At 43.6% G+C, this 27,797-nt stretch overlaps 1 protein-coding gene across 3 annotated transcripts in view; it reads left to right on the top strand.

Annotated features, from left to right (window-relative positions):
• Positions 1–27,797, top strand: part of LOC144755246 (scavenger receptor cysteine-rich domain-containing protein DMBT1-like) — a 735,795-nt gene that overhangs the window by 550,955 nt on the left and 157,043 nt on the right. For all 3 annotated transcript variants that reach the window (XM_078643989.1, XM_078643988.1, XM_078643987.1), the window contains one exon: positions 19,147–19,470. In XM_078643989.1, the coding sequence (XP_078500115.1) occupies positions 19,147–19,470 (324 nt within the window). The remainder of the gene's footprint in view (positions 1–19,146; positions 19,471–27,797) is intronic.

Raw genomic sequence — 27,797 nt, 5'->3', positions numbered from 1 at the left:
AAAGAATCAAAGGCCTTCTCCAGGTCCAGAACTAAGGAACCCGACCAGGGCCAGTTATGTGTTGCATATTATTCTAAAAAACCTATGGATATTAAGAGATGTGCACCGGCCGGCGGGAACAAAACCATTCTGGTCGGGTGTACCAGTGTCTTCACCAAGGGTGAAAGATGCCTAGCCAGTAGTGATGCAAAAATGTTATAGTCTGTGTTGAGGATTGCCAGCCGGTGACAGGAGCCAAGAAGATTGGGCTTTTATCAGGTTTAAGGAGAGATACAAGCAGGGCCTTGTTCTGTGTGGTGGTAAGAGCAGAGTCATCGAGCACAGTTTCGTACACTTTTAATAACTGCAGCACTAAGATGTGAGTGTATGCCTTATAAATTCAGTCGGTAGACCATCTGGTCCCGGCGACTTCCCATTAGACAACGAGAAAATACTATCCCGAACTTTCTATGATTGAAGAGGAGCGTTTAGTTCTTCAGTTTGGGTGCACATAAGTTTCGGGAGTTCTAGGCCCTCCAGGTAAAGTTGTAACTCTAGGGACGTGACTCCTGCTCGTGATTTATACAAATCTTGATAGTACGTTACAAACGCACCATGGATATCTCATTGCATATATGCAACATCTCCATTTGCCATCCTCACCGATGCTATTGGCGCTGATGACTCATTTTGGCGGATAAGCCAGCTTGCCTGCTTTGTCACCCAAATGGTGTTACTGTGCCAAGTGTGCGGTGTAGTTGAGACATCGCAGCTTCTCTAGTAATTGCTCATGTTCCTCTCTGGGCAGATCTAGCCACTCCTGGGTTCCATCTATGGCTACTGCTCACTAACGGACAGTCTCCGTTACAACATGGTAAGCTCTTTTTCCAGTTGCACCTGCATGCCCGCCTGCATCCCCAAACAGTGTCCCATAACGACCACCTTAAGGGCGTCCCATTCCACCAATGACGACGTGGCTGTGACTGCATTTTCCTCAAAATATTGTGCCACTGGGGTGGTCAACAAGTCACGGAGTAGCTCATCAAGGAGAACATCCGACTGGAGGCGCCACCCTGGGATCGGCGGCAGCTCAACGTCCCACTGTAGCTCCATCACTTGCGGATGCCATGCCATAAAACCGACCATATCACAGAACGCCTCCGTGAACTTCACTGGTTTAAAGTCGATAGCCGCGTGAAATTCAAAACATTGAGTTACATGCACAAGATCAAGTCTGGGAATGCTCCTGAATACTTGCAATCCCTTGTCAAAACCTACTCCCCATCTCGCTCTCTCCGTTCCTCCTCACAAAATTTATTCTGTGTGCCCAAGTTTAGACTATCGAGAATGGGTGGAAGGTCTTTCTCGTTCTTAGGGCCCTGACTTTGGAATTTCCTTCCCCTTGACATTTGTGCTGAGAGCTGTTATGCCTGCTTCCACAGGGCCATTAAAACCTGGCACTTTAATCAATAACCTCTCATTAGCCTGCGCCCTTGCTGCTTCTGTCTGCTCTAGCGCCGGGAAACCCTTTGGGGTAGCTGTCGTGCTTTACAAATCTAATAAATAAAATAAATAAATAAATTATGATCAGTGCAAGCGCCTCATATAGGAGGAGTCGGGAATGCAATGTAAAAGATCATTCAACACCATGAAGCGGTCCAGGAGCACATCTAGTCTGTGGGCACCTGAATAGTAGGAGAATACCTTATCCAGCGGGTTCCTGTAACTCACATATCTGAGAAGCGCCCTTACTCGGCCCAATGTTCCAGAGCTTTCGCAGCTGTATGAGTGGTTGTGCCAGGCAATGGAGAAAAAGATCTGTGTAGGGAAACATCTAGTACACAGTTATAATCACTGCCCAAGATCATAGGTGTATGGTGCCATGTGGCAATTTGTACAACATCAGATTTAGAAAGGCTGCCTGCTCAGTGTTAGGTGCATAAAGTGATGCTAATACTACCGGCTTACCATCTATCATTGTGTCCACCACCCGAAACGGGGTACCAGGCCTCACCCATACTAGAACTCCACGTGCCTACGTTGAGTAATCCGTTGAATACAGCAGTCCCCTCCAATGCCTATGATGGCGCGTGACTTCTACTTGAGGCAGATGTGTCTTCTGATGGATCTGATGGAGTTTTAAGTAGGAATATATGAGATAACGGTGTGCGGGCTATGGATACCTCGCACATTCCAGGTTACTATCTTTACGGGTGCCATAACCAGTAAGTGCCAGGGGTGCAAACAGCCCCGGCCAACCAGGGGGCGGGAGAGGCAGGTAGTGGGTGCATAGAGGTCTTCCTAAAATGCATGTCCCTGCGCAAATCCACTGCACAGCAAACATACCCTTGTTGAAAAATTATGGCGTAATAAACATAAAAATAACTTACAATGAAGAATACCATGAGTGCAATTTTGCAACAAACAATTGCCCAAACTTGTAATACAATAGCACACAACTAACGTCTGGGGGAGACTATTGTGCACAGCAGTAACAGAGCTAGCTCAAGAAAGGGAGGGGACCGTTGTCATTGTCTAAACCTGTCTCTGGCTAGACACTTGTAACAACAGGGCCGCTACCTGTTTATTACATGTGATATTCCCATACAATAGGGGGTCAACAGGGAAAGGGTGGCAACAGTTTCAACATCTGCTGTGCAAAAGCTACATCGCCTCGACTACCAAGTACAAATAATACAGCTAATAAACAGCGTACAGGGGCTTTTATACTAGTGTGTCCGATGAAATCGTACATCACTCTGCCAATGAATAAGAGGAGAAATAATCAACTGATATGCATATAGTGAAGCAATGTTATCGGAAGTCTGCGGGGTAACATGTGGCAACATACAGGGGCATTGGGAAACAGAAAAATTGTCCGAGATTTCATCATCACTGGGCGGACCTCGTCGATCAGAGTTCGAATTGGAGTCTTCCTCTGGTGAGCCGCTGATGTTTGCCACAGCTTGTACCGCTTCAAGCTGTCCACTCAATATTAACTCTGGTGTTGGGCCAGAGGTCTGAGAGGCCTGGGATTGCGATTTTCGTCGCCTTCTCCGACATCGTTGTAGTGAAGCCTCCGGCAGCAGCTCTTTCCGACCAGTTTGTAGCGAACCGTAGGTTTCCAGGCATTCTTCTGCATGTTCCAGGGTGGTGAAAAAGTGAGTCTTTCCATTTGCAATGATTCTCAGTTTCTCAGGAAACAGTAGAGAGTACTTGAGATCACGCTGTCGCAGGCGCCTCTTCAAGGCAAGATAGGAATGCCGCTGTTTCTGGACTTGGAAAGTGTAGTCTGGAAAAATCATGACTTTACGATTGTTGACTTTTATTTCCTGCAATTTTCGAGTCCCTTGGAGGATGGCATCTCTATCTCTATAGATCAATAATCGGATTAAAAGTGTTCTTGGGTTCGATCCCGGGGGTGCGGTTTGGCAGGGACTCTCTGTGCTCGCTTGATGACAAAATGAGGGGACAGGGCCTCTTCTGGCAGCAGCAATTGAATCCAATCTTCTGTGTAAGCCACTGCATTTCTTCCTTACAATCCCTCCGGAAGTCTCATGAAACGCACGTTATTGTGGCGGGCCCTGCCTTCAGCATCCTCAGCTATGTCTTCCAGGAATTCCAATCGATTCAACAGATCGCGAATGTTCTGTTCGGCCGTGGACATTCATGGTGAGACCTCTGCAATATCCCCTTCAGTGGCTGCTGAGCGATCTGCGAGTTTCTGATGGTCTGCATGTTGCAGTGTGAGATCAAGTGCCACCTTATCTATTTTCCCTTCTAGGGAGGTACGAATTTGATTTATCGTCTCACCCGGTTTCTCAACTGCTGCTAATACTGCGTCATGCTTATGTGCCATGGGGTCTACTGTCTCCGCCCCTGCCATTTTTTCTCCCTGTGCCTGAGTATGTGGGTGTACGGCTGCCACACCCCCGGTACTGACCTTTATTCTGCCTCCCCGTTACATGGGGTAGTGGGTAGTGAACGCTAATCTGGACGTAGCACTGCCCGGGCATCTTCGGAGTAACCCTCGGGATCCGCATGCACCATCCACGTCAGCCGAGGCATACGAGGGATTAGACAGGGCAAATGTGACTCACATGTGCTGCCCGTGGCTGTATCACAGATCCTTTGGTGTGATAATAGACAAACAGTTCCTATCACCTCCTAACTCAGTGCTGCAGTCGTAGGAGGTAGAGCGTTACAGGTGTGGCAAATGCCGAAGTGTGGCTAGTCGCAAGTCCGCAGCATCCCAGCCAGGGAGACCTCCAAGGAGGATGCGCGTGGCATGGCAGTCCGCCGCAGGTAAGGACACATAACAGCAGGGTATTGCCAGCAGCACCGCCTTGTTTTTATATCAGCATCTAATTTAGCTAGATGGGTTTAGACTCTCTGTCTTTTGATAGGAGAATTTGATCCCCTAACATTCCAAGAGATCAGTTTTAAAGGCATAAGGTATAGGAAAAAGAATGAAATAGGAACATGAAGCAAAAGTCAAATTTTGTAAAGCTAAGATAGAGTGTGGAAGGAGAAAAGACAAAAAGATAAGTGGTCAAGCATAGAAGGATAGAAAAAACAGATGATCGGAGCAAGAAATGTGAGCCGGACATAATAACACAAAGGAAGATAGATATAATAGGCAAATAGTGGAAAAATGGAAAGGTAGTAAAATTTGAATGTGCAACAATGAATATAGAAATAAACATGAAAAGGCAAGAGGAAATGGAAGTATTAGAGACACCAAATAAGCAAAGAACCAAGGAATGCGAGACTTACAAAAGACAAAATATACCTACAAAAAGGAAATGTGTAGGTAGGTGTGGTTGGAGCCACATGGAACAGACGGACGTCTAGGAACGATTGGACCGGACCGGCGGAAGATCACTCCATAACATAGACATAACTGTGGAAGCAAAGAACAAGTTTAATTTTGGTTTGTAAAATGAGCGGTGAACATAAGAGCAATGAAACCCAATAACATAAACTAAGATTTACATAAACAACATTAAACTGTAAATCTTATTAATGATAAACTATCAATATATAAAGGAATAGAACAGAACATCATGTATCCTACAATCCAAAAAATTATAGCATCTCATTTGTAAAGTTCAAAAAAGTCAAGAAATACATGAAGAAGAGGATGCTGAGGAGTCCATATGATCCGTCTTATGCGAGTTGAGTAAGCTTTGCAAATGTATTGGATCTTCATATGTTGTTCTATTGTTGTAGGTAACCTTGAAAAGACAAGGATGAAAAAGGCCATATCTAGCTCCCATGGAACGGAGATCTGGTCTCATATTTAAGAAGGCTTTACGTCTGGCTGCTGTGGCCATTCAGAGTAATCTTGTGCGAAGAACAGTGTAGAACTAGACCAAGAAATCCGGTTCATGGCTTTAGCAGCTGCTAAAACTTTCAATAAATCTGTTTATTCTAAAAAGGAAAGGATGACTCCTCATGGTCTCTGTGTGGATGAAGAACTTGTAGGAATGTGACCCAATCTGTGGGCGCGTTGTATGTTCAGGACAGTGTCTTCTGGCATATGAAGAATCTAAGGAAGGAAGAATTTGAAAACTGCAAAGGAGTCGATACCATTGGCCCCTTCCACCACACAGTAAATATGTATGTTGTTTCTTCTATTTCGACTTTCAAGGTCCTCAATCTGTTTTTGAAGTGTTGATACTTGAGAGTGCAGAGAAGTAACGCTTTTAGTGGTATCGTTAAAGGAGAAAACATTTTGCTCAACTGCTGTAAGTCTCATATCAAGTTGCGACCAGTTGTCTGAAAGGATTTGTAATTTGGAGTTAGTTTCCTCAACAAAGGGCCTGAGGACTCTTATTTCCTGTAGTAATAACTCCAAAGAAACTGGAGAGTTTGGTTTAAATGATGAAGGGGGGTCCTTTTTCAAACGTTTCACATTGGACTTTCCTGGTATTGGTTGAATGGGATCCAGTGTTGTACTAATGCTCTCTGACATGAGTAAACCTGAGTCTTCCAGTTTGGAGAATTCTGAAAAAAGCAGAGTTTTTGATAAAAGAGCATTTTGGCTTTGATGCAATTAAGAGGGATCCTTTAATTCTACCCATCAATTTGAGAAGTGGATGAAGTGAGACTTGTTTAAATGGACTCAAAAGGTGGCAGAGGTGGACTTTATAAAAGGAAAAATAAGTTTAGTCAAAAGAAAAAGTGAAGCAACTTGTTTAAAATTGTACAGCCCGGGTGACAGTTATATCTGGATATGTTTCTTGAGCCAGTTGAAGACCATATACACTGCGATCTCTTTAGCCCCCAGTAGCATCAGTGACTTTTAAGCTCTCTGAAGCGACTTGCTTCTCATATTTGTATATATATATATCAGATACAATGTGGAGAAACAAATTCGTAGAAGAGAGAGTTCTTGTTGAAACACTGTGCAGGAAGAGATGCCAAAAGAGTAGCTCCAGTTTGTATAGGAACATGAATGTTCATCAGAAGAAGCATGAAGAAAACTCAACAAAATGGCGGCCGTAACCACATCTCCTCATAGTACATAAAATAAAGAGGTAAAACAGGGCTGCTGTGCTGCCATGAGCCACTGCTATATATATTTGTTAAATTCCTCACAGTAGAGAAGGCTTGAGTATTTGTATAAGTGAAACATTTTCGCAGCTATGAGGGACAGGGATAATCGCGGCACACTGCTAATTTCCAAAATGGCGGCCGCAATATCGCGGCTGCAGATGCGGGTGTTTACCTTAAAACAAAGTAGTTAAGAAGTTGTTTAAGACTGCAGGCAAGGTCACATTGTGATGAGCAACTTCTCGGAGAGGCATACTGCCGGGTAGCTTCGCACGAAACGGTCCTGAAGCACGATTCATTGCACCGTTCCTGAGAGCCTAACAGGAACACCACCATGCTCATTGGGCGCCTAGCCACACTCCCTTTAATGCATATTTAGTTAAAAAAAACAACCATTGTTGTGCTCATCTCTCACGTCGACAGACAGGGACACCTTGTGGCAGACTGTCATAAGTGATGGTGATGACAATTAAGTGCTGGTGCCAAGCACCGGAAACCACCGACTGAAATTAAGCTCTGGTCCCCAGTGGTGTAGCATGTAGGTTAAACCTGTATTGTGTGTAAGGAAAATATGAGCTAAAGTTATCAATCTCTTTAGTATCACATGTGTGAACAGTTTTTTTGGGGCAGAAAATACAAAACCTGGTGTGCTCCTGTGCAGTTTGCCCTATTCAGCGCTCGCTGTTTATATTTGATCATTGTACTTTTATGTTGAGGCAAATATAATAAGATAACAGTTTATGTATTAGTATGAGTGGTAGCATCTCTAAAGGTCCTCCTCCATTTCTCCTGCGGCAAGCAATAATAATGTTGCACCTGTGTTTGCTAGTATTCTCAAAGAAGTATGTATGTCCATAAATTACAAGGTGGAAGATGTATTCATGCTGTGAGATTGCTATAACGTTTACTTAATTGGGGCATCATTCAGAGTGAGCAGAGTCCTGTTATAGTCATCATGGACTGCATGTGCCTAGTTTCTAATGTCATGTCTAAAGTTGTAGCATGGTGCCATGATGCCACACAAATATGTTGCTGCCTACAAGTGGCAAAGAATTGGGGCAGAGGCTACTTAGGGTTTTCATGGGGTACTGGTGTCATGCCCTTAAATAAAATGCATTAGCTGGATCACTCTTTGGGAGTAAGGGTTTATTAAGCTGAAAGGTACAGGATCTCCTGGAGCCTCAACAAAATGCCTGACAAAAAAAACTCTAAGCACAGGTAGTTATACTATTCTCTAGCAATGGATATTTACTCAACAATTCAGGGGCATATTACCAAGGGCATTATCGCCGCATCAGCAGGACTTTTTCCCGCTAATGCGGCGATAATTTTATCGCCCTATTACCAAGCTGTCGCTAACACCAGTTAGCGACAGCTTGTAGGCGATAGCGGGCATTTAGGGGCCCACTTTGCATGTCAGCGATAATTATCGCTAATGACATGCAAAGTAGGCGTGCCAAGATGTTAGTGACTGAAAACAGTCGCTAACATCTCTAACTCCTATTAACAACTTTTGGAAATATTCGCGCTAAGCGCGAATATCTCCAAAAGCTAACGCCTGCTAAAAGCAGTTCTTAGCCATGTTATCCAATGGAAGGTGGATAACATGGCTAAGAGCATTGTCACGATAATGCATGAATATCGCTGATTTTTCAGCGATATTCATGCATTTCGCAGGATTTTTACCGCTTTTGAGATAAACCTTGATAATATCAAGGTATCTCAGCGGTAAAAGTTCTCGGTGCTCGGCGATATTTTTTTCCCGCTAACCAAGCAATAGCGATAATTATCGCTATTGCTTGGTAATATGCCCCTTAGTTCTCGGGCAGGACCTTCCTGGTACATTGATAACATTTGTTAAACCGTGGATTATTTCCACTGCATATGCAACCTTGAAAAACACTTGCAAATGCCAGAACTAGAACATCAGATCTCGCTCCCCAGTGTTCTCATGCCATTCAGAGCTGGGATCTTCAAAATACCTTAATTATTATTGAATATTATAAAAACCACAGTGGTTCTAGGAAAACATTTTCAAAACAGTTAAATGTATTAGATTTTTACAAAAATACCAACACAATACGTTATACAAACAATATGTGCTCATCATGTTACACTAGACAAACATATACAGAGAATATACAGTATAAACAGAAAACAATCACATGGCAAAGGGTTGCACTTCGATAAGGGTTGTCTGCTTTACAACCGAAACATGACACAGTTAATGCTTTTCCAAATTTGCGACGATGACTTTTCGACCCTTGCGACTTGTTAGGTGATCATCAGGACAAAAAATACTTTAACAAGCGATATGCAATCACAGAAAATGCGTACAAATTTATAGTGGGCGACATAAGATCCACAAAACCTTTTTGGTAATAAACCTTGATGGAAATAGATCAGAAGCCTGGCACTCACCTGAGTTGCCACTAAGCAAACCATCCATCACCTCCAGAATCTCTAATGGACACTCTGCAACCTATTCTGGCATATTCATAACTTAGGAAAAGCGATAGAGCACGAGCAACACAGTGGCCATGTTGAGTAAAAAGGAGAACTTACTAGCCTCATGCTGTGAAAAAATCCCAAACAAAAATACCAGCTGCGGTCTGTGCAGGTAACAGCAGTGGGGTGGTGGGGCGGTGGGACCACGTAAGGGGGGATTTCTGGGGACAATGCAGAGGGAAAATTTATTATTTATTTATTTCCCCTCTGCATTGTCCCTCGAAATCCACCCCCCCCCCCCCCCGGCCCCAAACCCGGCCTTACCGCCCCACCTCTGTTACTTGCACAGACCGTGACTGAAACATGCAGGAATCATGGCAGTTTCATTTCATAAACTTCAAACTAGAAGTGTGTCCCACTAGCGCTGGTTTAATTATTATTGAAGTTCAAGCTTGTATTAGTGCTGTAGTGGTGCAGCAATGTGTTCACATGACAGAAGCACGATGGAATATATCTGTTTACTTTTTGCATTTGTGGCACATGCGCTCATCCTTGACTATCAATGATCTCCACTTCTATGAAAAGCTGGGTTCATCTTGTTGAAGGTATCATGAAATGATGACCTCTTCTCTGTCTCTTAAAAGTGCTTTTTTACCTCTCTGTCTCTTTATTACCTCTCTACCCTTCAGTTTCTCGTAGCTATTATTCAATGAGTTCTGTTTCTTTCATACCTGTCTCCTTTCTTACTCCCATTTGCCTTTTTCTCACCTCCTTCACACTTTCCCTCTCTGCAAGTTGCGTCTTTATCACCTCACTTTCATTCTCGCACCCCTCTCCCTATTTTCTTTCTGTCAGATCAGAGGCCCTTTCATATTGCCAGCTTTTATCCTGCCCTGGTTCTCTTTTCCTTCTCGCACTCTGGGCTCTGCTGCATTTTCTAGCATCCACTGTCACCTACAGAGTTAGAGGCACCTCTATTGATGCCTCTCTTCCAGCAGCAAATAAATATTTTGCAAGTTATTTTCTTTCTAGTGGGGTTTTTTCTGAATGGAAAGACAGTGTTGGAATACCCAATCTCATACAGCAGATTGAAGCCAAGGAGAAGCTGCTGTGCTTTGTCCTGCCTGCCTTTGCAGGTAGGCTTCAGAAGCAGATGGGGACCCCTTCCAGAGTAATGGTGCGTGGACTCCTCGCACACTGCAGAGGCTGTGGGACATTGTATTACACCCCGGCAAAGCAAGTCATGTATGAGAGATGTCTCCAAATTTTCCTTCAACATCAGAACTTTGACATGGTTTGACATTATTAATTTCAATTCAGTACAGACTCATTCAGAAAGAGAAGAACATTTTTTACAGAAACAGGTGTTAAGTCCTCCCCCACACACAGGGTACTTAATCTAAGACCACCATCTGACTACCCTGTAAATTAAAAAAAAAATGTTTTTGTCCTCATTCTGCCAACATTCTTGTTAGGATGTACTCTGATCCCTCTAGGTCTTGCAGGGGAGCTTGACCGGTGACCCATGAGACAAACAAAAGTAGTAACCCACAAGTGTACTGCTGTGTCCACTACCAGGTCCTGAATCCGCTGATACCGCCTCATAGGAGAAGTGGTAGCCGACAGCAAGAATGGCTTAATCATAGGACTCACATTGCCTTTTCTCTCCACCTTACCAACGGAGCCCAGATTTTTCTCTCACTGTAGGATCACATGCCATACTAGAGTCACTGGTGTATATGATATTTCTTTTTCAGTTTTAAAAAGACTTTTATTGATAAAAAAATAAGGCATCAATACAGAATGAAGAAAGAGAAATGAGGGAAATAAGGGAAAGGCAAGGGGAGAACAAAGAAAAAATAAACAGGATATATTTTACAAGGAAATTAAATAACAAAAGACTTATCATGGGCAATAGGAATAAAAAGGGATACAATAATTGTACATCAGAAGCAAGTGCGGATAATGACATAGTAGATAATAATGCAGAAAAATAAAGGAAATCAAAAGGGTATCACAGGGGTTTGGGAACCTCCTGTCGAGCCGGACTTGAGCGAAATGAACGAGTCACACAGTTATACAATGTAACAGGGAGCCATAGGTCTGAACGTTTGGCTGCCAATTGGGCAGGAAACACAAAAGCCGTATCAAGTCTGTGATTATGACATACGTTATACCACCATGCTTTAAGAGAAATGTTAGAAGTAGTCTTCCAATTGATGGTAATCTGTTGGAACGCAACTGCCAATAACAAATCAACAATGCGAACAGGTAGGTCTGTCCCCTCCCAGCAAGGAGAGAGGCTCCCTAAAAAAAGATGAGTGTAGGATAGGGGAATACAGGTATGAAAAATTACATTGATTTGAGCCCATACCTGCAACCAAAAGTCATGCACATGTTTACGGAGAAATAACATATGAAACAGAGTAGCGTGTGGCAAGGAGCAGGACCAACAAGTGTCTGGAACGGTAGAGAACCGCTTGCTAAGGGTAAAAGGAGTATGAAGCAGCCTGTTGTAGATGAAAAACAAGGATTGCGTCAGGGACGCTGCTCTAGACAATTTACGAAGCTTTGTCCATATCCTGTCCCATAGGGATACTGGCCATGAGGTAGCGAGGTCCCGTTCCCACTGCTCCTCTACCTTAGACTTAGGTCTAGCAAATGTATGGGCATGAAGGTGTTTGTAGATAGTGGAGGCTTTAGGAGTGGTGCGTAGAAGAGAGCGAAGCCGGAGAGCTGGGTCAGGAGAAATGGAGGGGGGTGCTGTCTGCATGAGTCATGTGTAGATCTCCATGACCGCTGCTTTAAATAAGAGATATTTGGGAGCAAAGGATGAGGGCAAATCAAAGGAGGAACATAGAGTATGAAAGGGCAGAAATGTGGTTTGGAGAATAACTGCGAAATCCATAACAATTCTATGGTCCTCCAGGATTTCCAGCAAAAGGGTCTATTATTAATTAAAAGATACTTGTTATGCCAAATGGCGATGAGAGAAAATCAGGAGTAGTCACAGGGGGAGGAGGATTGGAGGATAAAAGGAGCTTGACAGTAAGCTTATGAATAGGAGTGGGAATCGAAGAAGGTTTACGTGAGAAAGAGATATACTCAGCAAAGGAGAATGGGGAATGGAAAAGGCACTCAACCTTAGTCCACAAAGGGCATGGTGAGGTGGGATCTTGGAACCAAAAAGAAGCTTGACGTAACAAAAAGGCCTTTTGATAGGCTGGAAAGTCCGGAAAGTTGACTCCACCTTCAGAAGCAGGGTGAATTAGTCTGGCAAGGGATATTCTGGATTTCTTGTTGTGCCATAAAAAAGAGGACAGGATAGAATTAATTTTCTTAAAGAATTTGGCTGGGATGGAGACAGGGATATTAGAGATTGTATAGAGAATTATGGGGGATAGCATCATCTTAATGGTGTCGAGACGACCCCACCAAGACAAATAGAGAGGATGCCACCTAGCTGTAAGGTCAGCTATTTTCTGAGAGCACTTAGTCAAACAGAGGGAAATTGTGTCTGAAATAGAGGGGGCGATGTGCATACCCAAATACTTAATATGGGAGGGACTCCAGGCAAAATTGGAAGCACTGAAATCAGGTCTAAAGGTGAATTTCGTCAGGGGTAGAATCTCACATTTGTCATTGTTGAGCTTATAGCCCGAGATTGAGGAGTAAATCCGAACTTCCTCTTGGAAAGCAGGAATGGAGTCTGTGGGATTAGAAATGAAGAGTAAAATATTGTCTGCATAAGCAGCAAGTTTAATGGGAGATTCCGCAGTCTGAACCCCATGTATGTCGGGATTCTGGCAAAGCTTGGACAGAAAGGGCTCTAAAGCGAGATTGAAAAGGAAAGGTGAAAGGGGGCAGCCTTGGCGAACACCCCTACCAAGGTCAAAGTAAGGGGAAAGCTGACCGTTCGCATAGACCGCAGCCCGTGGGCGAGAATACAGCAATGAAACTAGGGAAACGAATTTAGGGCCAAAACCAAACCAACCGACAGTATGGAAAAGATATGGCCATTCGACGCTATCAAACGCCTTCTCGGCATCCAGGGCGATCGCTGCAAGGAAATGCTGGAGATGGGATGACTTCGACAATATGTTGAATCAAAGTCTAGTATTGTCAGTGATGTACCGACCCTTAACAAAACCAGACTGCTCTTCGCCTAAGAGGTCAGGAAGGAAATGGTCCAACCTTATCGCCAAAGCCTTAGCAAAGATTTTGTAGTCAATGTTGACAAAGGAGATGGGCCTGTGATTCTTACAATGCTGCACATCTTTCCTTCCTTGGGAATTAAACAAATGTGGGCATCGGAAAAGGTTCCTGAGGAGTTACCTAGAACAACAAAGAGTGTAGTTTCGGAATCAACAAGTTGGAAAAGTGAAGATAAAATTCAACGGTGAAACCATCTGGTCCAGGGGCTTTATTAAGTTTGAGATGTTGGAGCGCGGTGATCAATTCCTTCTCCGAAATGTCATTCTCCAAAGAAGAGAGGTCAAGAGGGAAGTGTGCAGGTTTTCGGATGTTAGAGAAGAAATGTGTGAGAGAATGAATAGAGGGTTAGGTTTCAGAGGTGTATAGGGTTTTGTAAAAACGAGAGAACTCAGTAAGGATGTTGGCGTCTTTGTGCTGTAAGTTGTAATTAGTGTCATAAATAGATTCAATGTTCAGCTTGTTGTGCTTGACCTTCAAATAATTGGCAAGGATTTTCCCAGCTTTGTTCCTACCACCATAAGACTTAGCACTAGACGTAAGCAAATATAAGGAGGCATCCTCTGTAGACTGTTCATTAAATTTCATCTTGGCAGCGACAAGAGCTGTCAGACTATCTTTAGAATGTGAGGTGAAGTAGACGTGTTCCAATCTCTTAATGTCACAGAGGAGATTTTTAGTGTAATGGCGTGCAGTCCTAGGCTTCTTTGCAACATAGCCAATAATAAAGTCGCGTGCTGCTGCCTTAAAAGCATCCCAAACGGTGGGCTGCGGGATGGAAGGGGCATCATTGAACTGGAAAAATTCGTCAAAAAAGGCAGTGAAGGAAGCAGTACATTTGGGATCCAAAAGGAGGGTATTGTTAAAGCGCCACCTCTTTGGACCCTCAATCTTAGGGAGAACATCAACGCTGATTACAACAGGGGCATGATCCGAAAGCAAAATCGGACCAATTTCAGCAGCGGTGAGTGTTTGAGCAAGGGTATGAGAAACAAAAATATAGTCGATCCGCGACTGGGACCGGTGAGACGGAGAGTAAAAAGTAAACTCCCGCAAGGTTGGATTACAGAGTCGCCAGGAGTCAATAAGCTTATGTTGGGCGATGGCTTGAGTAAACTGTTTGTGCGGTTTATTGGGAACATAAGTGACATCAGAGTTCCTATCAACAAAGGGATCTAGGGGATGATTACAATCTCCAGCTAGGATAAAATTGTCATCCATGAATTGAGTTATATATTGGGAGAAGTCAGCCCAAAAAAGAGGTTTACCATTAGCGGGAGCATAGACATTAAGGAGGCAGATTGGAACACCTCTGAGCGATAGTCTGACATGTGCCTATCTGCCCTTAGTATCCGATTGTTGGGAAAGAATTGTAAGAGGGAGAGATCTACGACATAAGATTGCTACACCGTTGCGTTTACCATCACCTTGTGAAAAAAAGGCCTCACCCACCCAGCCCCTCTTAAGTTTTGCAGATTCTATGTCGGAAAGGTGGGTTTCCTGGAGAACGCCACATCAACATTCAATTTGGCAAGGTGTCATAAGATGCGTTGACGCTTAGTTGGAGAGTTAATACCCTTAACATTCCATGATACTATATTCAATGACATGCTATAAACAATAAGCTATAAAGTACAGCATATGTAAAAGTAAGATAAAGACCCATGAATAAGAATGAGGAAAGAGGAGCTAAATATATAATAGAGAGTAAGAAAGGGGAAAAAGAGAAAAAAGTGGTGAAAACGAAAGTGTGCGCAGAAAGAGAGAACAACGTAGAAACTAGAAAGAAGCTCAGTAAGGGTAAAGGAAGAGGAGAGAGTTATGGCTTCTGTACAAACAAGGAAACTGTAACACCAAAGGAAGGGTAAGAGATAGAAAAAACAGAATAGGAGGAGGAAACAGGGGGAGAACATACCTACAAAAGGAGAAGACGAGAAGGAGTCGGGGGGGGAAGGGGCCACATAGGCAAGGCGACACATCCGTGGTTGGCTAGGCAGGAAGCCAGGGAGACATCATCAGACGGGGAAGAGTTCCTGTGGAAACAAAGAGGGGAAAGACGAGAACAAATTACAAATATAAGTTAAAGGAGAACAAGGAGCAATCAACAGCAATGCAACTCGAGGGGAGTAACAGTCAAGAAAACAAAACAGGGTGAAAAGGCAAAACATGACCAAAACATGACCAAAACATGGACATCATAAGAACAAGAACAAGCAGAACATCATTTCAGCCAGGACGAGACGAGGAAGGCCCAGAGGAGTCCATTGCGGTAGTCTTGTGTGCATTGATGAAGCTCTGGAGACGCACTGGATCGTCGTCTTGTTATTGTAGGTGACATTAAACAGGCAGGGATGGTACAAGCCATATCGAGCACCCATGGAACGAAGGACATCTCTCATGCCTAGGAAAGCCTTCCGACGATTGGCAGTCGCCTTTGCATAGTCCTGAGCAAAGAACAAAGAGGAACCAGACCATGATAATTTTGGTGAAGCCTTGGCAGCCGCGAGACCCTTCAGGAGGTCAGTGTACTCCAAAAAGTAAAGAATGACACCGCTTGGACGTTGTGACATGGAAGCAGATGTAGGTAGGCAACCCAAACGATGAGCGCGCTGATTGTTAAGAGTCGTACCTTCCGGCAGATGGAGCAAGTTATAAAGGAAGGACTTAAAGAAAGCCTTTGAGTCCGAACCCTCAAGACCTTCCACCAAGCCGTAAATGCGAAGGTTGTTCCGCCTATTCCGATTTTCCAACTCCTCCACCAGTTTCTGGAGGGTACCCACCTGTGAAGTTAAATGAGAAACCGTGGTGTGAGTTTCCTGAAATGAGGCAACAAACTGTTCGACTGAAGAAACTCTTGCTTCAATTTGTGACCAGTTGTCCGTAGCCTGAAGCTTGACATTGGTTTCCTCCATAAAGGGGCGTAAGGTCCCTATTTCCTCCAGAAAGGGGTGAAAAGATCTTATCTCTTCCAGCAAGAGTTCTATTGAGACAGGTGTGGGCGACTTGAGTGGCGAAGGAGGATCTTTTTTCAGTCTCTTAGTGTTAGTTTTCCCCGATGATGACTGAGGAGTTTCCATGACAGGATCAGAGCCAGACGAGGTAAGGGAATCCTCTAATTTAGAAAAAGCTGAAAATACTTTGGAGTTTTTCACAAAGGCCACCTTTGTTGTAGGTTTGGAAGGTATGCGTGGCATAGATTTAAGTCGTCCCATAAGAAACAGGTGAGAACGGAACAACCCACGCAACGCACGCTGCCTACACAGCGGGGAGGACTCCAACAAAGCGTGCACAATGAAACACCGAAATCCACACAATGGAGAGGAGTAAGGACTCCTAGGCAAAGATACGCGCAGTTAACTGTGAGGGTGAAGAAAATGAAACAGTCCAAAAAGGCACTCCTGAAGAAAGCAGAGTCTTAATCTAGGAAGACGCCAAGTAAAAGCTGACCACCATGCATAGAATCACATTCACCGCTCATCACGACATCCGCAGCGTCAGAAGTATTGATGTGTAACAACAGGTGGGCAAGAAGCGGTAATTATTGGGGCACAAATATGCGCGCCACCCTCGGAGCAGTAATGATGAAGGCAGTAAGTAGCAAGTCCAGGTAACGATGAGGCGGCAGTAGGTCATCTCATTGCTGAAGCGGTATGCCAGATTGGGGCAAAGGGCAAATCATGGTAACTCCCGTCGCCATTATAACCAGTGAGGCTGAGGCTAATTGAGTGGCATGGCAAAAGCGTGTCGCCTCACAGTAGAACAAATTAGGAATCACCCAGCTGAAAGAGAAGTCGTGGCCGATACTTAGCAATAACTTATGAAGAGAAGGCGGCCGCTTCGCAACTCAGGCACTCCTACGCCACATCGGCAAAGTAATGGGAGAGAACGTCATAGACCTCGCAAAATGGCGGGCGGAAAGGCGCATGGATAGAGCAGCCTCTCACAGCGATACTGAAGCGAGGGACGAGCTTGCAGGCCGTCAAGAAATGCAGAAATGTGAAGGTTCCATGAGACAGGCGGCAGCAGTCATAAGGAAAACCTCATGCGGCAGCAGACAGAGCTGAAAGTGCGCGGCGTCACAAAATGGCGGCCGCCTCGGTACCTGAAACGGAGCTGGTGACTGCGGCAGAGTTCTCGGTCTCAGGGCGTGTCAGCGGGGATTCAGCAGTTGCGGCGATGTCCGCCGCCGCTGGTAGAAAGCCGTCCAGCAGGAAAAAACGAGCTGTGGACGGTACACCTCCCGAAACTTCAGTGGCGCTCACACAGGCACCGCCATTACCATCGGGCGCCAAGCCACGCCGTATATGATATTTCTAAGGCACTCAGTAAACAACGGTGGACTTCCCGATTTCCATAATCTACAAATCAACCGTCTTGCCAAGAGAATCACGTAAAACAGAAACTTTACGTTACTCGCTGAGAGCTGCACTTCTTCCGAATTTAGCCCGAAAAAATGAGGTGAGTACTAACTGAAATCTGTGTCCCGATTGTTTACCCAATAAAGTCACAAACTGAGTTCCAATACGATGATATTTGTGGACATAGCATGAATAAATGAATATCATCTGCCGCTATCAGCATACATCTTGGGCTCTTATATGAGTTACTGGCGATCTTAGACAGCTTTGCAGGTGACCAATACACTCTATAGGTAGTGAATAAGTGATTGCGTTTGAGTGGTGCTGGTTTAACTACTGTTCATAGGATATCGTAGGAGTCATGCCACATTTGCATCAGATCACCCTCTCCAAACTCCTGACCCCATAGTTTTATGATTTCAGTTTCTAATTCCATATCCGCTTCCAAAAAGTCCCAGTACCAAAATGACATCTCTTTTTTCCACAGGTCAATTCTCATCACCTGACTGAATTTTGTCTCCTCTTACTCCACCCAGTCTTGTGTTGCCCACCAGGAACTCAGTTGGTAATATTTAAATCTTGTTAGCTGCCCCTTAGACAAATTATTCATGGCTTCCCAACTCATCATATTTAAGCCCTGCTTAAGGTCAGCTAAATAGTAAATACCCCTCAGATTTCAGGGGATGGCTAAGTTGATTCTTCAGACATTCTGGGTCCCTGGGGAATCCCAAATTGGAGCATAAATCAAAAATGATAGAACTCTCACTGTTTTCCGCACATGTATCCACATACTCAGTGCAGCCATCAAGACCTTTAATCGTACTTTCCTAAAAAACGTAGGGTCCCCGTATTAAAAAAGAAAGTGCCGTTGACCTTACGGGATATCCTCCAGCATAGCCTCAAAAAGTTAACCGATAGATGACTTATGTATCTTATTTGCCAACATGCACACGTTTTCAAAATAAAAGGCGGGACAGTATGCAAGCAGATCTGGAAGTGCCAATCCAGCCACCTCCAATCTTCTCCTCAACGAACTTCTTTCTGGATATCCTGGGACCTTTTGATGCCGAGATAAACTTCCTATTTTCCCCTATGTCTTCTTTCTGAAACGTTAAGGGCATAGGGTTAAAACGGAAAGTGATTTTTGGAAGGATGATCATTTTTATTAAATTTACCTTAACATGTATATTTAAGGGTAGGTTCGCCCATTTTAACATTAACCCTACCACTTCCTGACTAGTTTTCACGCAATTAGTTTTTGTGATATCCTCGATTTTCTGTGTAATTAAAATCCCTAGGTATTGTATCTGTGTTTTTACCCTGTAACTCTGTGAGTCCTGATTCCACTCCATTATCTCGGTTTTATCTATATTTAGTTTATACCCAGAGACCTGGCCAAATAACTCTGCCTTCCACATCAAGTTTGGAATTGCATCCTGCAGGTTTCTTGTGTACAACATCAAGTCGTTCGCATATAAAGCTAATTTAACTTCAAAATCATTAGATCTAAATGGAAGAATAGTGACTACCGTGTGCAGTTGATCAGCCAGATTTATTTGCTCAAATTTCAGCCACTGCTCTTTTTCCTTAGTGTTGCCTTCTGGCATCGACATACGCCTGGCCAATGGAGGGGACAGATGTTCTGGACGAGTGGAGATTTACTACAATGGTTCCTGGGGAACAGTCTGCGATGATTTCTGGAGCTTAAATTCAGCACGAGTAGTCTGTGCCCAGCTCAGCTGTGGTACACCTACTGCCGCGCCAGTGATGGCCTTCTTTGGTCAAGGTAGTGGACCCGTTCTGCTTGATGACGTCGTATGTACAGGTAAAGAATCTGCTCTGTGGAACTGCAACAACAATGGATGGAACAAGCATAATTGTGACCATAGTGAAGACGCTGGTGTCATTTGTTCAAGTAAGTGGTCCATTCTCCATTCTCTGTTGTTTTAAAAAAAAAAAAAATAATCTTTATCAATTTATAGCAAATCATACAAAGAAACTATAGCAGTAATAATATGCACAGGTTTACACAAACAGTTACAATAGCAGCGTGGTTGGTGTGCTAGACAATGGTACAGATTATATTTTACAGTTCAAAAGTAACAAATTTACTCCGCAATTGCATATTTTAACCATTACCATAATAACAATAACAAAAGTGCCTGTTCAAGGAAGTTTGTCTGTGTCTACCGTCTATTCCAACATTTATACTAGCAGTGGGCTAGCAAGTGTATGTGACTGAGTATGTACTTAAAGGATTAAGTACATACTACATGCCAGTATACATATAATTCCACCGATCACTAATCTGGTATTATGTGCAGAGTGGGCAGGTGATCGCGCCATATGCTTTGTAGGTGTGACACTGTGTCCAGGGAGTATATAACAATGGTACATTCTAAGTTGCAGCTGGGGTTATTCTGCTCAATTTTACTTCTATGGTGGTTAGGTAATCTCGCCATTGCACGGGATTAGTCGATGGTGGCTGGTGTGGTGCGCTGACCAGCTGGAACTCATGTTCTGCTATCTGTGCCCTACAATGGTCTAGGCTCCATGTGTATACAGTGGGGCCTGCTGGTGCTTTCCATGCCATAGCAAGCCTGCACTTTGCCAATCCCAGCGCCAAGTCCACAAACTTATTAAGGTTCCTGTGTTGGGCATTGCGCTTTGTTATTCCTCACAGAAAATCTTGGTCCTGGGCTACTATCAGGGTGTCAAAAAGAAGTTCCCTTTTGGATGCAAACTGACTCACAAAGGCAATTTCATGTCCCAACCATTCATTCAAACTGGAGCAAACAGTTGAATGAATGGTTGGGACACGACATTTGTCTTTTTGGTACCCTACCCTTTTGGGTTTGGGGTCCCTCTCTTTTGTTAGAGCTACTATCAGGGTGCCCAATGTATCTGTTGGCATCCCGGCCACATTGTTCCAGAATATCCAGAGACTGGGGCAAGTCCACACCATGTGAGGGAAGGTGGCATCAGTGGCTAGGCACCTAGGGCATATGTCAATAGATGTAGGATACATGCATGCCAATCTATTAGGAGTGAGGTACGTGTGATGGAGATAGGTAAATTGTGTGTACTTCAGCCTGGCATTCATATATATATAACCTTGGGATATCCCACGCATTGTGCCCATTGCTTATCAGTGATACTGGTTGACAATGCTGAGTCCCAGTATTCACGTAATAGCACTAACAAAGGAGCTGAATCGGGCCTAAGGGAATTGCAGCTTGTTGTGATCACCTTTTGTGTCTCGCCCATGTGCTAATAGAGTTTGCAATACCCTGGATGTAGTGGTTTGCATGTGTAAATTACCCCATATCTGGAAAAATTGTTGTGTCAATGTTACGTACAGTCAAAAAGACCCTAGGGATATACCGTAGTCATCTATTAGCTTCGCGAAGTCACATATTTTCGAGTCTGCAAATAGGTCCCCCTATATATCCAGCCCAGCCGCATGCCAGGTTACAAGTTTGGAGCGCTTGTGACAAGTATAGGGGCCGGGGAGTACTTCAAGAGGAAGATTTGGAGCATATGGCGCAGGCTGACAACACAGTAGGACATATTTCAGCCAGCTGCGTCTAGCCGACATTATAATATTGCCCTGTGTTTTTGGAGCGAGGATTTGAAGCTTGACAGCCATTCCAACAGGGGTGACTGTTGTACGGCTACTGCCCAGGGATCTAACTCAGGTAGATTGCAACTTGTGAGCCACCTCATGAGCCATTGTAATTGTGCCACTGCATAATAGTGTGCATAGTCCGGTGCCCCCAATTCCGCCCTAGGATAATGGAAGATATCATTTCTGAAGTGCCACCCCAATTTAGGGACACCGGGAGTGATTGTATGTCTTTAAAAAATCTGTGCAATAGTTTGTATGGGAGGACAGAGGAAAAGTACAAAACATCGATGGAGAAAGGGCATTTTAGAGATAGCAATCTGCCCCATAGGAGATAAAGGCAGACTCATCCAGAATGGAAGAATAACTTGGGCTCTAGTGACCGTCTTTCCCATATTACTTTCCATTATGTCTATCTGAGAGTGGTAGATTTGTACCCCCCCCCCCGATATTCAAAGGTGTTGTAGGCCCAAGTTAAGCGCCAAGATACTCCCTGGAGTGATAGCTGCGCTATAAAAATGCACTTTACATTACATTACATTACAAGTGAGGGGAGTACTAGGTAGGTTGTGTCTTTGCTCCACGGTCTGGGAATTCTTTGAAAATACCACTGATTTAGACCAGTTAACTCTTAGGCAATATGTTCGGGCGTATTGGTCTAGTAGCTCCATTAGTTCTTGCAGAACTGTATTGTGGCCTTGCGGATAGATTAATGCATTGTCTGTGTAAAGAGAGACAATGTGCCACTGCTCTTACGCTAGAATGCACCAGTCTAGAATGCAGCAGCGTAATCTGCACGCCAGAGGCTCCATGGCCAACGCAAAAATGAAGGCAAAAAGTTGCTTCCATGTTCTATGAAAAAAGAGGAAGAAATAATGCAGCCAATCTTTACTCTGGCTTGCGATTTTGTATACAATATCCTCGCCCATCTAAAAGAATTAGGGCCCATGCCAAAGCCTGCCAACACAGCTAGTAGACATTGCCAACTCAGGGTGTAAAATGCTTTCTCAATATCTAGTGCCGCTATCCATGGCAAGCCTGTTTCTGTTCGGACCCACTCTAGAAATTTTAATTTAAATAGCCAATGTAAGTTCTAGCCGGTGTTTCTCCCTGGGATGAACCCATTCTTGTTGTCGTGCACCAGTGTTTGTACTGCATCTATTAACTTGTTGGGTAATATCTTGCCCAGGATTTTGTAATCCAAATTCAGTAATGATAGTGGGCGGTGAGAGCCCATTTGGAGTGGGTCTCCGCCCGGTTTTGGGAATAGGACCAGCACTGCTTCCCTAAGTGAAGGCGGTCCTTCCCCCCGTTCAAATGCCTCCCCATATAACGTGCTGAGCAAGAGTTCTGCAGGCCATCTATATGCCCCTGGGGCCTTGCCTGTGGCTAATTGTTTGATTGTTTCAGAGACCTCATCTGCTGATATAGGGGCCTCTAGCAATTCGTATTGGTCTTGTGTTATCTGTGGGCGGTTGACTTAGGACAAGAACTGTTAAGTGTGCAAAGAATCACCAAGTTCAGGAGCTTAATACAGAGAGGCATAGAATTAAAACAAGCATTGGCATAGCCAATAGGTCTCGCATTTGGGACCCTTTAAATGTTAAGCCAGAGCTATTGACAATGTTTTTAAAGTATGTTGTAGAGCAGTGAGGCTGCTGTGCTTCGTAATGTAAACATGGTGTTTAAGTTCTGCTTAGTGTAGTGACATGGGGCAGTGGCATGGTGTGGAATTTAGTGGTGTGTTGTTATATGGTGTGTGTTGGTGGGATGCATGTGGTTAGTGTGCTTTGCTAGGGTGTATGTGGGTGGTATATGCATATTTACAAAACAAAATCACCAATTGTAATTAGATTAATTTTGTTTGTCTGGAAACTATTAAAAGGACAATAAGAGCAAATGTAGTATACATCTCCCTATGGACCAATGTAACATGTTTTTAACCGTGAACTTTTAATTGAAAACAACAAAACTAATGGCCTTTCTGTAACTTTTACGTGTATATAATTGTAATGGCAATTACTGCTTAAGTCAGTAACTATAGTGCTTTATGTGCAGATTGCTGACAGTCAATCTGTAGCTTTTGTAAATGAATAAATCCCTGTAACAGGATCTTGTGAGTTAAGCATGGTGACAAATACATATTTTAAATAAAGTATAAATGGGTTGGACGTTTAGTTTGGAAAGTAATTTGGTATATAATATTTGTATTGGTAGAGCGCTAATCATAATATAAATTTTTAACAAAAACTAAACTGATAATGCTTTAAATAGAAAGTTAGTACAGTTGAAGTGTCGTGGAGTGAAGTGGTGTTGCATGGATTGGTATTGCATTGAGTGGTGTTGCATGTAGTGGCACTACATAAAGGTGAGTGATGGGGTAGAGCGTAGTGTAGTTGTGCAAAGTGGAGTGCGGTGGTATGGCGTAAAGCATACTGGTGTGGAGTAAAGCAGAGTGGTGTGGAGTAACGCAGAGTGGTGTGGAGTAAAGCAGAGACATGTGGTGTGGAGTAAAGCAGATTGGTGTGATGTGAAGTAAAGCAGAGTGGAGTGGCATGGAGTAAAGCAGGGTGAACTGGTGTGGAGTAAAGTAGAGTGGTGTGGAGTAAAGTAGAGTAGACTGGAGTAAAGCAGAGTGAAGTAAACCAGAATGGAATTGCGTGGAGTGGAATAAAGTAGAGTGGAGTAGAATAAAGCAGGGTTGGTTAGAGTATATCAGACTGGATTGGTATGGAGTAAAGCAGAGTGTTGTAGAGGAAAGCAGAGTGGCGGGTAGTAAAGCGGAGTGGGTTGGAGTAAAACAGAGTGGCGTTGAGTGGACTAAAGTGGAGTAAAGCAGAGTGAAGTGGAGTAAAGCAGATTGGAATAGAGTGGAGTAGAGTAAAGCAGAGTAGAGTAAAGCAGAGTGGTGTTGAGTGGGGTGTAGTAAAGCAGAATAGAGGGCAGTAAAGCAGAGTGGAGTGGAATAAAGCAGAGTGGATTAAAGCGGATTGGAGTAAACTAGAGTGGCGTTGATTGGCGTGGAGTGAAGCAGAGTGGCGTGGAATAAAGCAGAGTAGCGTGGAGTAAAGCAGAGTAGTGTGGAGTAAAGTAATGGTGGCTATGAGTGGCGTGAAGGAAAGCAGAGTGGCTTTAAGTGGAGTGGAATGAAGTAGAGTGGAGTGGAGTAAAGCAGAGTGGCACTGAGTAGAGTAGAGCAGAGTGGTGTGGAGTGAAGCAGAGTGGTGTGGAGTGAAGCAGAGTGGTGTGTAATGAAGCAGAGTGGCATTTAGCAGAGTAGGGTGGAGTAAAGCCGCATGGTGTAAAGCAGAGTGGAGTAAAGCAGAGTGGAGGTGAACGTAGTGGAGGTGAGCATAGTGAAGTGGAGTAAAGCAGCGTTTCATGTAGTAAAGTAGAGTAGATTGGAGTGGAATAAAGCAGAGTGGAGTAAAGCAGAGTTGCATTGAGTACAGTGGCATGGAGTAAAGCAGAGTCAGTGGAGTAAAGCAGAGTGGAGTAAAGAAGAGTGGGTTGGAGTAAATTTGAGTGGCGTTGTGTGGAGTGGATGAAAGCAGAGAGGCTTGGAGTATTGCTGAGTGGCGTTGAGCTGAGTGGTGTTTGATATAAAGCAGGGGGGTGTGGAGTAAAACAGTGGCGTTGAGTGGAGTAAAGTGGAGTAAAGCAGAGTGGAGTGGAGTAAAGCAGATTGGAATAGAGCGGAGTAGAGTAAAGTAGAGTGGAGTAAAGCAGAGTGGTGTTGAGTGGAGTGAAGTAAAGCAGAGTGGAGTGGAGTAAAGCAGAGTGGAGTGGAATAAAGCAGAGTGGCATTGAGTAGAGTGGAGTAAAGCAGAGTGGCATGGAGTGGAGTAAAGCAGAGTGGAGTGGAGTAAAGCAGATTGGAATAGAGCGGAGTAGAGTAAAGTAGAGTGGAGTAAAGCAGAGTGGTGTTGAGTGGAGTGAAGTAAAGCAGAGTGGAGTGGAGTAAAGCAGAGTGGAGTGGAATAAAGCAGAGTGGCATTGAGTAGAGTGGAGTAAAGCAGAGTGGCATGGAGTGGAGTTAAGCAGAGTGGTGTGGAGTAAAGCAGAGTAACGTGGACCAAAGTAGAGGTGGTATTGAGTGGAGTGAAGTAAAGCAGAGTGACTCTGAGTGGATTGGAATGAAGGAGAGTGGAGTGGTGGAGTAGACTAGAGCAGAGTGCCATGGAGTAAAGCAGAGTGGCGTTGAGTGGGGTGGGGTGGAGTAAAGCAGAGTGGAGTAAAGCAGAGTAGAGTAAAGTAGAGTGGAGGTGAGCATAGTGGAGTGGAGTAAAGTAGAGTGGCATTGAGTAAAGTGGAGTGGATTAAAGCAGCATGGCATGGAGTAAAGTAGAGTGGCGTTCAGTAAAGTGGAGAGGAGTGGAATAAAGCAGAGTGGAATAAAGTATAGCGGAGTAAAGCAGAGAGGAGTGGAGTAAATTAGACTGGCGTTGCATGGAGTGGATTAAAGCAGAGTGGCGTGGAGTATTGCTGAGTGGCATTGAGCAGAGTGGCATGGAGTAAAGCAGAGTGGTGTGGAGTAAAGCAGAGTGGGTTGGAGTAAAACAGAATGGCGTTGAGTGGAGTAAACTGGAGTATAGCAGAATGGAGTAAAGCAGGTTGTAATACAGCAGTGTAGAGTAAAGAAGAGTGGAATAAACCAGAGTGGTGTTGATTGGAGTGGAATAAAGCAAAGAGGAGTGGAGTAATGCTGAGTGGAGTAAAGCAGAGTGGTATTGAGCAGAGTGGCGTGGAGTAAAGTAGAGTGACATGGAGTAAAGCAGAGCATGGTAGAGTAAAGCAGAGTAGGGTGGAGTGGAGTAAAGCAGGGTGCCGTGGATGAAATTACAGTGGCTTGGAGTAGAGAGGAGTGGAGCAGAGTGGCGTGGAGTAAAGCAGAGTGGTTTTGATGAGCGGAGTAAAGTAGAGTGGTGTAGAGTAAAGTAAAGTGTGGAGTCTGCATTCCCAAACACTTGAAGTAACTCAGCATGTTATTGACGGCAGCTCAGGGTTTCAGATATAAAGTACATTATTGCAATTATGGCATTAATCAGGGATCAAGGGTGGAGGAAATAAATAATGTGCTGATCCTGCAACAAAATTCCAGTCTTATGATTAGGGTAGCCAGCTCATTATTTTGATGTCACAGACTGTACAAAAATAAGCAGTTACCTAAAGCGGTATTTACAGCACTTTCTGAGCATACTTCCAACAGCAAATATAAATAGAAATCACTTTTTAATGTGTTCTAGGGTTGCCTGAATGATCCATGATAATTAAAGGGAACAAAGACAGAACATGTTACAAATGAATATCTACTTTTTTTTATTTTAAACCATATTTAGTGACCTGTGCAGGTGCTTTAAGCAACACATGACTGGCATTTTTCTTTAGGCAACCCTACCTTATATTCCTTTTCATGAAATGCATTATCACACTACGGCCATAAATGTAAAATACAAATGTAAGGAATAGGCAGAGTGGGGGCCCAGGGGGTACTGAAACCAGAACAAAACGAATCCTTGGTCAGCAGTTTACAAAGATTTGTAAATATGCAAATGGTCTTTGAAAGACCTTTGAAAAACTCGGGTGTGTCACTGCCCAGACGATCGTACAGCTGCTTGAGCTGCTCCATCCCGGGCTGAGACACGTGCGGTTGGGGGCCCTAAAAAATGTAGTGAAATTAACATATTTCTGGCAGCTAAGATGCGATGCGTGAGGGACTCCTTCAAAGTTAAAAGAAATTAACACATTCCAGAGTTCTCTGTCGGTCTTCTGCGCAGCTAAGAAATAATGAGCAAGGCTTTCTTTGTTGCAAAAGCAGTCGAAAATAGAAATAAAGTTAAAACAATTGAACACATTCCAGAGTTGCACTTTGGTCTTCTGCACAGCTAAGAGCAATCCTTTCTTTTTTCCAAAAGCAGTTGAAAACTGAGAAAAAAGTGTGAAAACGAACCAAAGTAGAGAGAGGGGGATAATCATCATCAAAATATCTTTATTCGATTCAAAGAATCATAAAAGAGGCAAATCATAAAATATTCCAACAAATCCAACTTAAAGTGCATTCACGATTATAGAATGCCGGTATGTGCAGTATTACATTTAAACACAAATACAGAACAAGTTTGGGTAGCAATCCATTCAGTTCATGCGAGAACACATTCATGGAATCCCAATAATATACACAGGTATGAGTTACTAATTCTTAGGGAACATCATTTGTGCAAATATGCAAGATCCAGACTAAAGTGCAATTGCCAACTAATCACAAAAAATACAATTCAGAATATAAAGTGCAATACCTTTAAGTAAAATATTTTTCCAATAGAGAAAAATTGCTAAGCATATATTTTATAATAAAATATAAATACTATGAACATTAAAAAGTACAACTAGAAAAGGTACTATCTTGATGTTTTCAAATCTATTAAAACAAAAATCCTATTTAAAATTTCAGACCATTCTTCATTCTGATGTAATTAGCAGCCAATAAGAATCTCGAGACTCCAAAAACAACAAGCTGGGTATTATCGGTTTTTAAAATACGCAACATTTCCATATATCTTCTCACACCCAGCTTTCTTCCTAACGGTGCAATCTATTTCTGCCCAGCTTTCGTGTAA

The sequence above is a fragment of the Lissotriton helveticus genome, chromosome 5_1 (genome assembly GCF_964261635.1).
Source record: "Lissotriton helveticus chromosome 5_1, aLisHel1.1, whole genome shotgun sequence".
NCBI lineage: Eukaryota > Metazoa > Chordata > Amphibia > Caudata > Salamandridae > Lissotriton > Lissotriton helveticus.
This window is presented reverse-complemented; position numbering and strand designations above follow the sequence as displayed.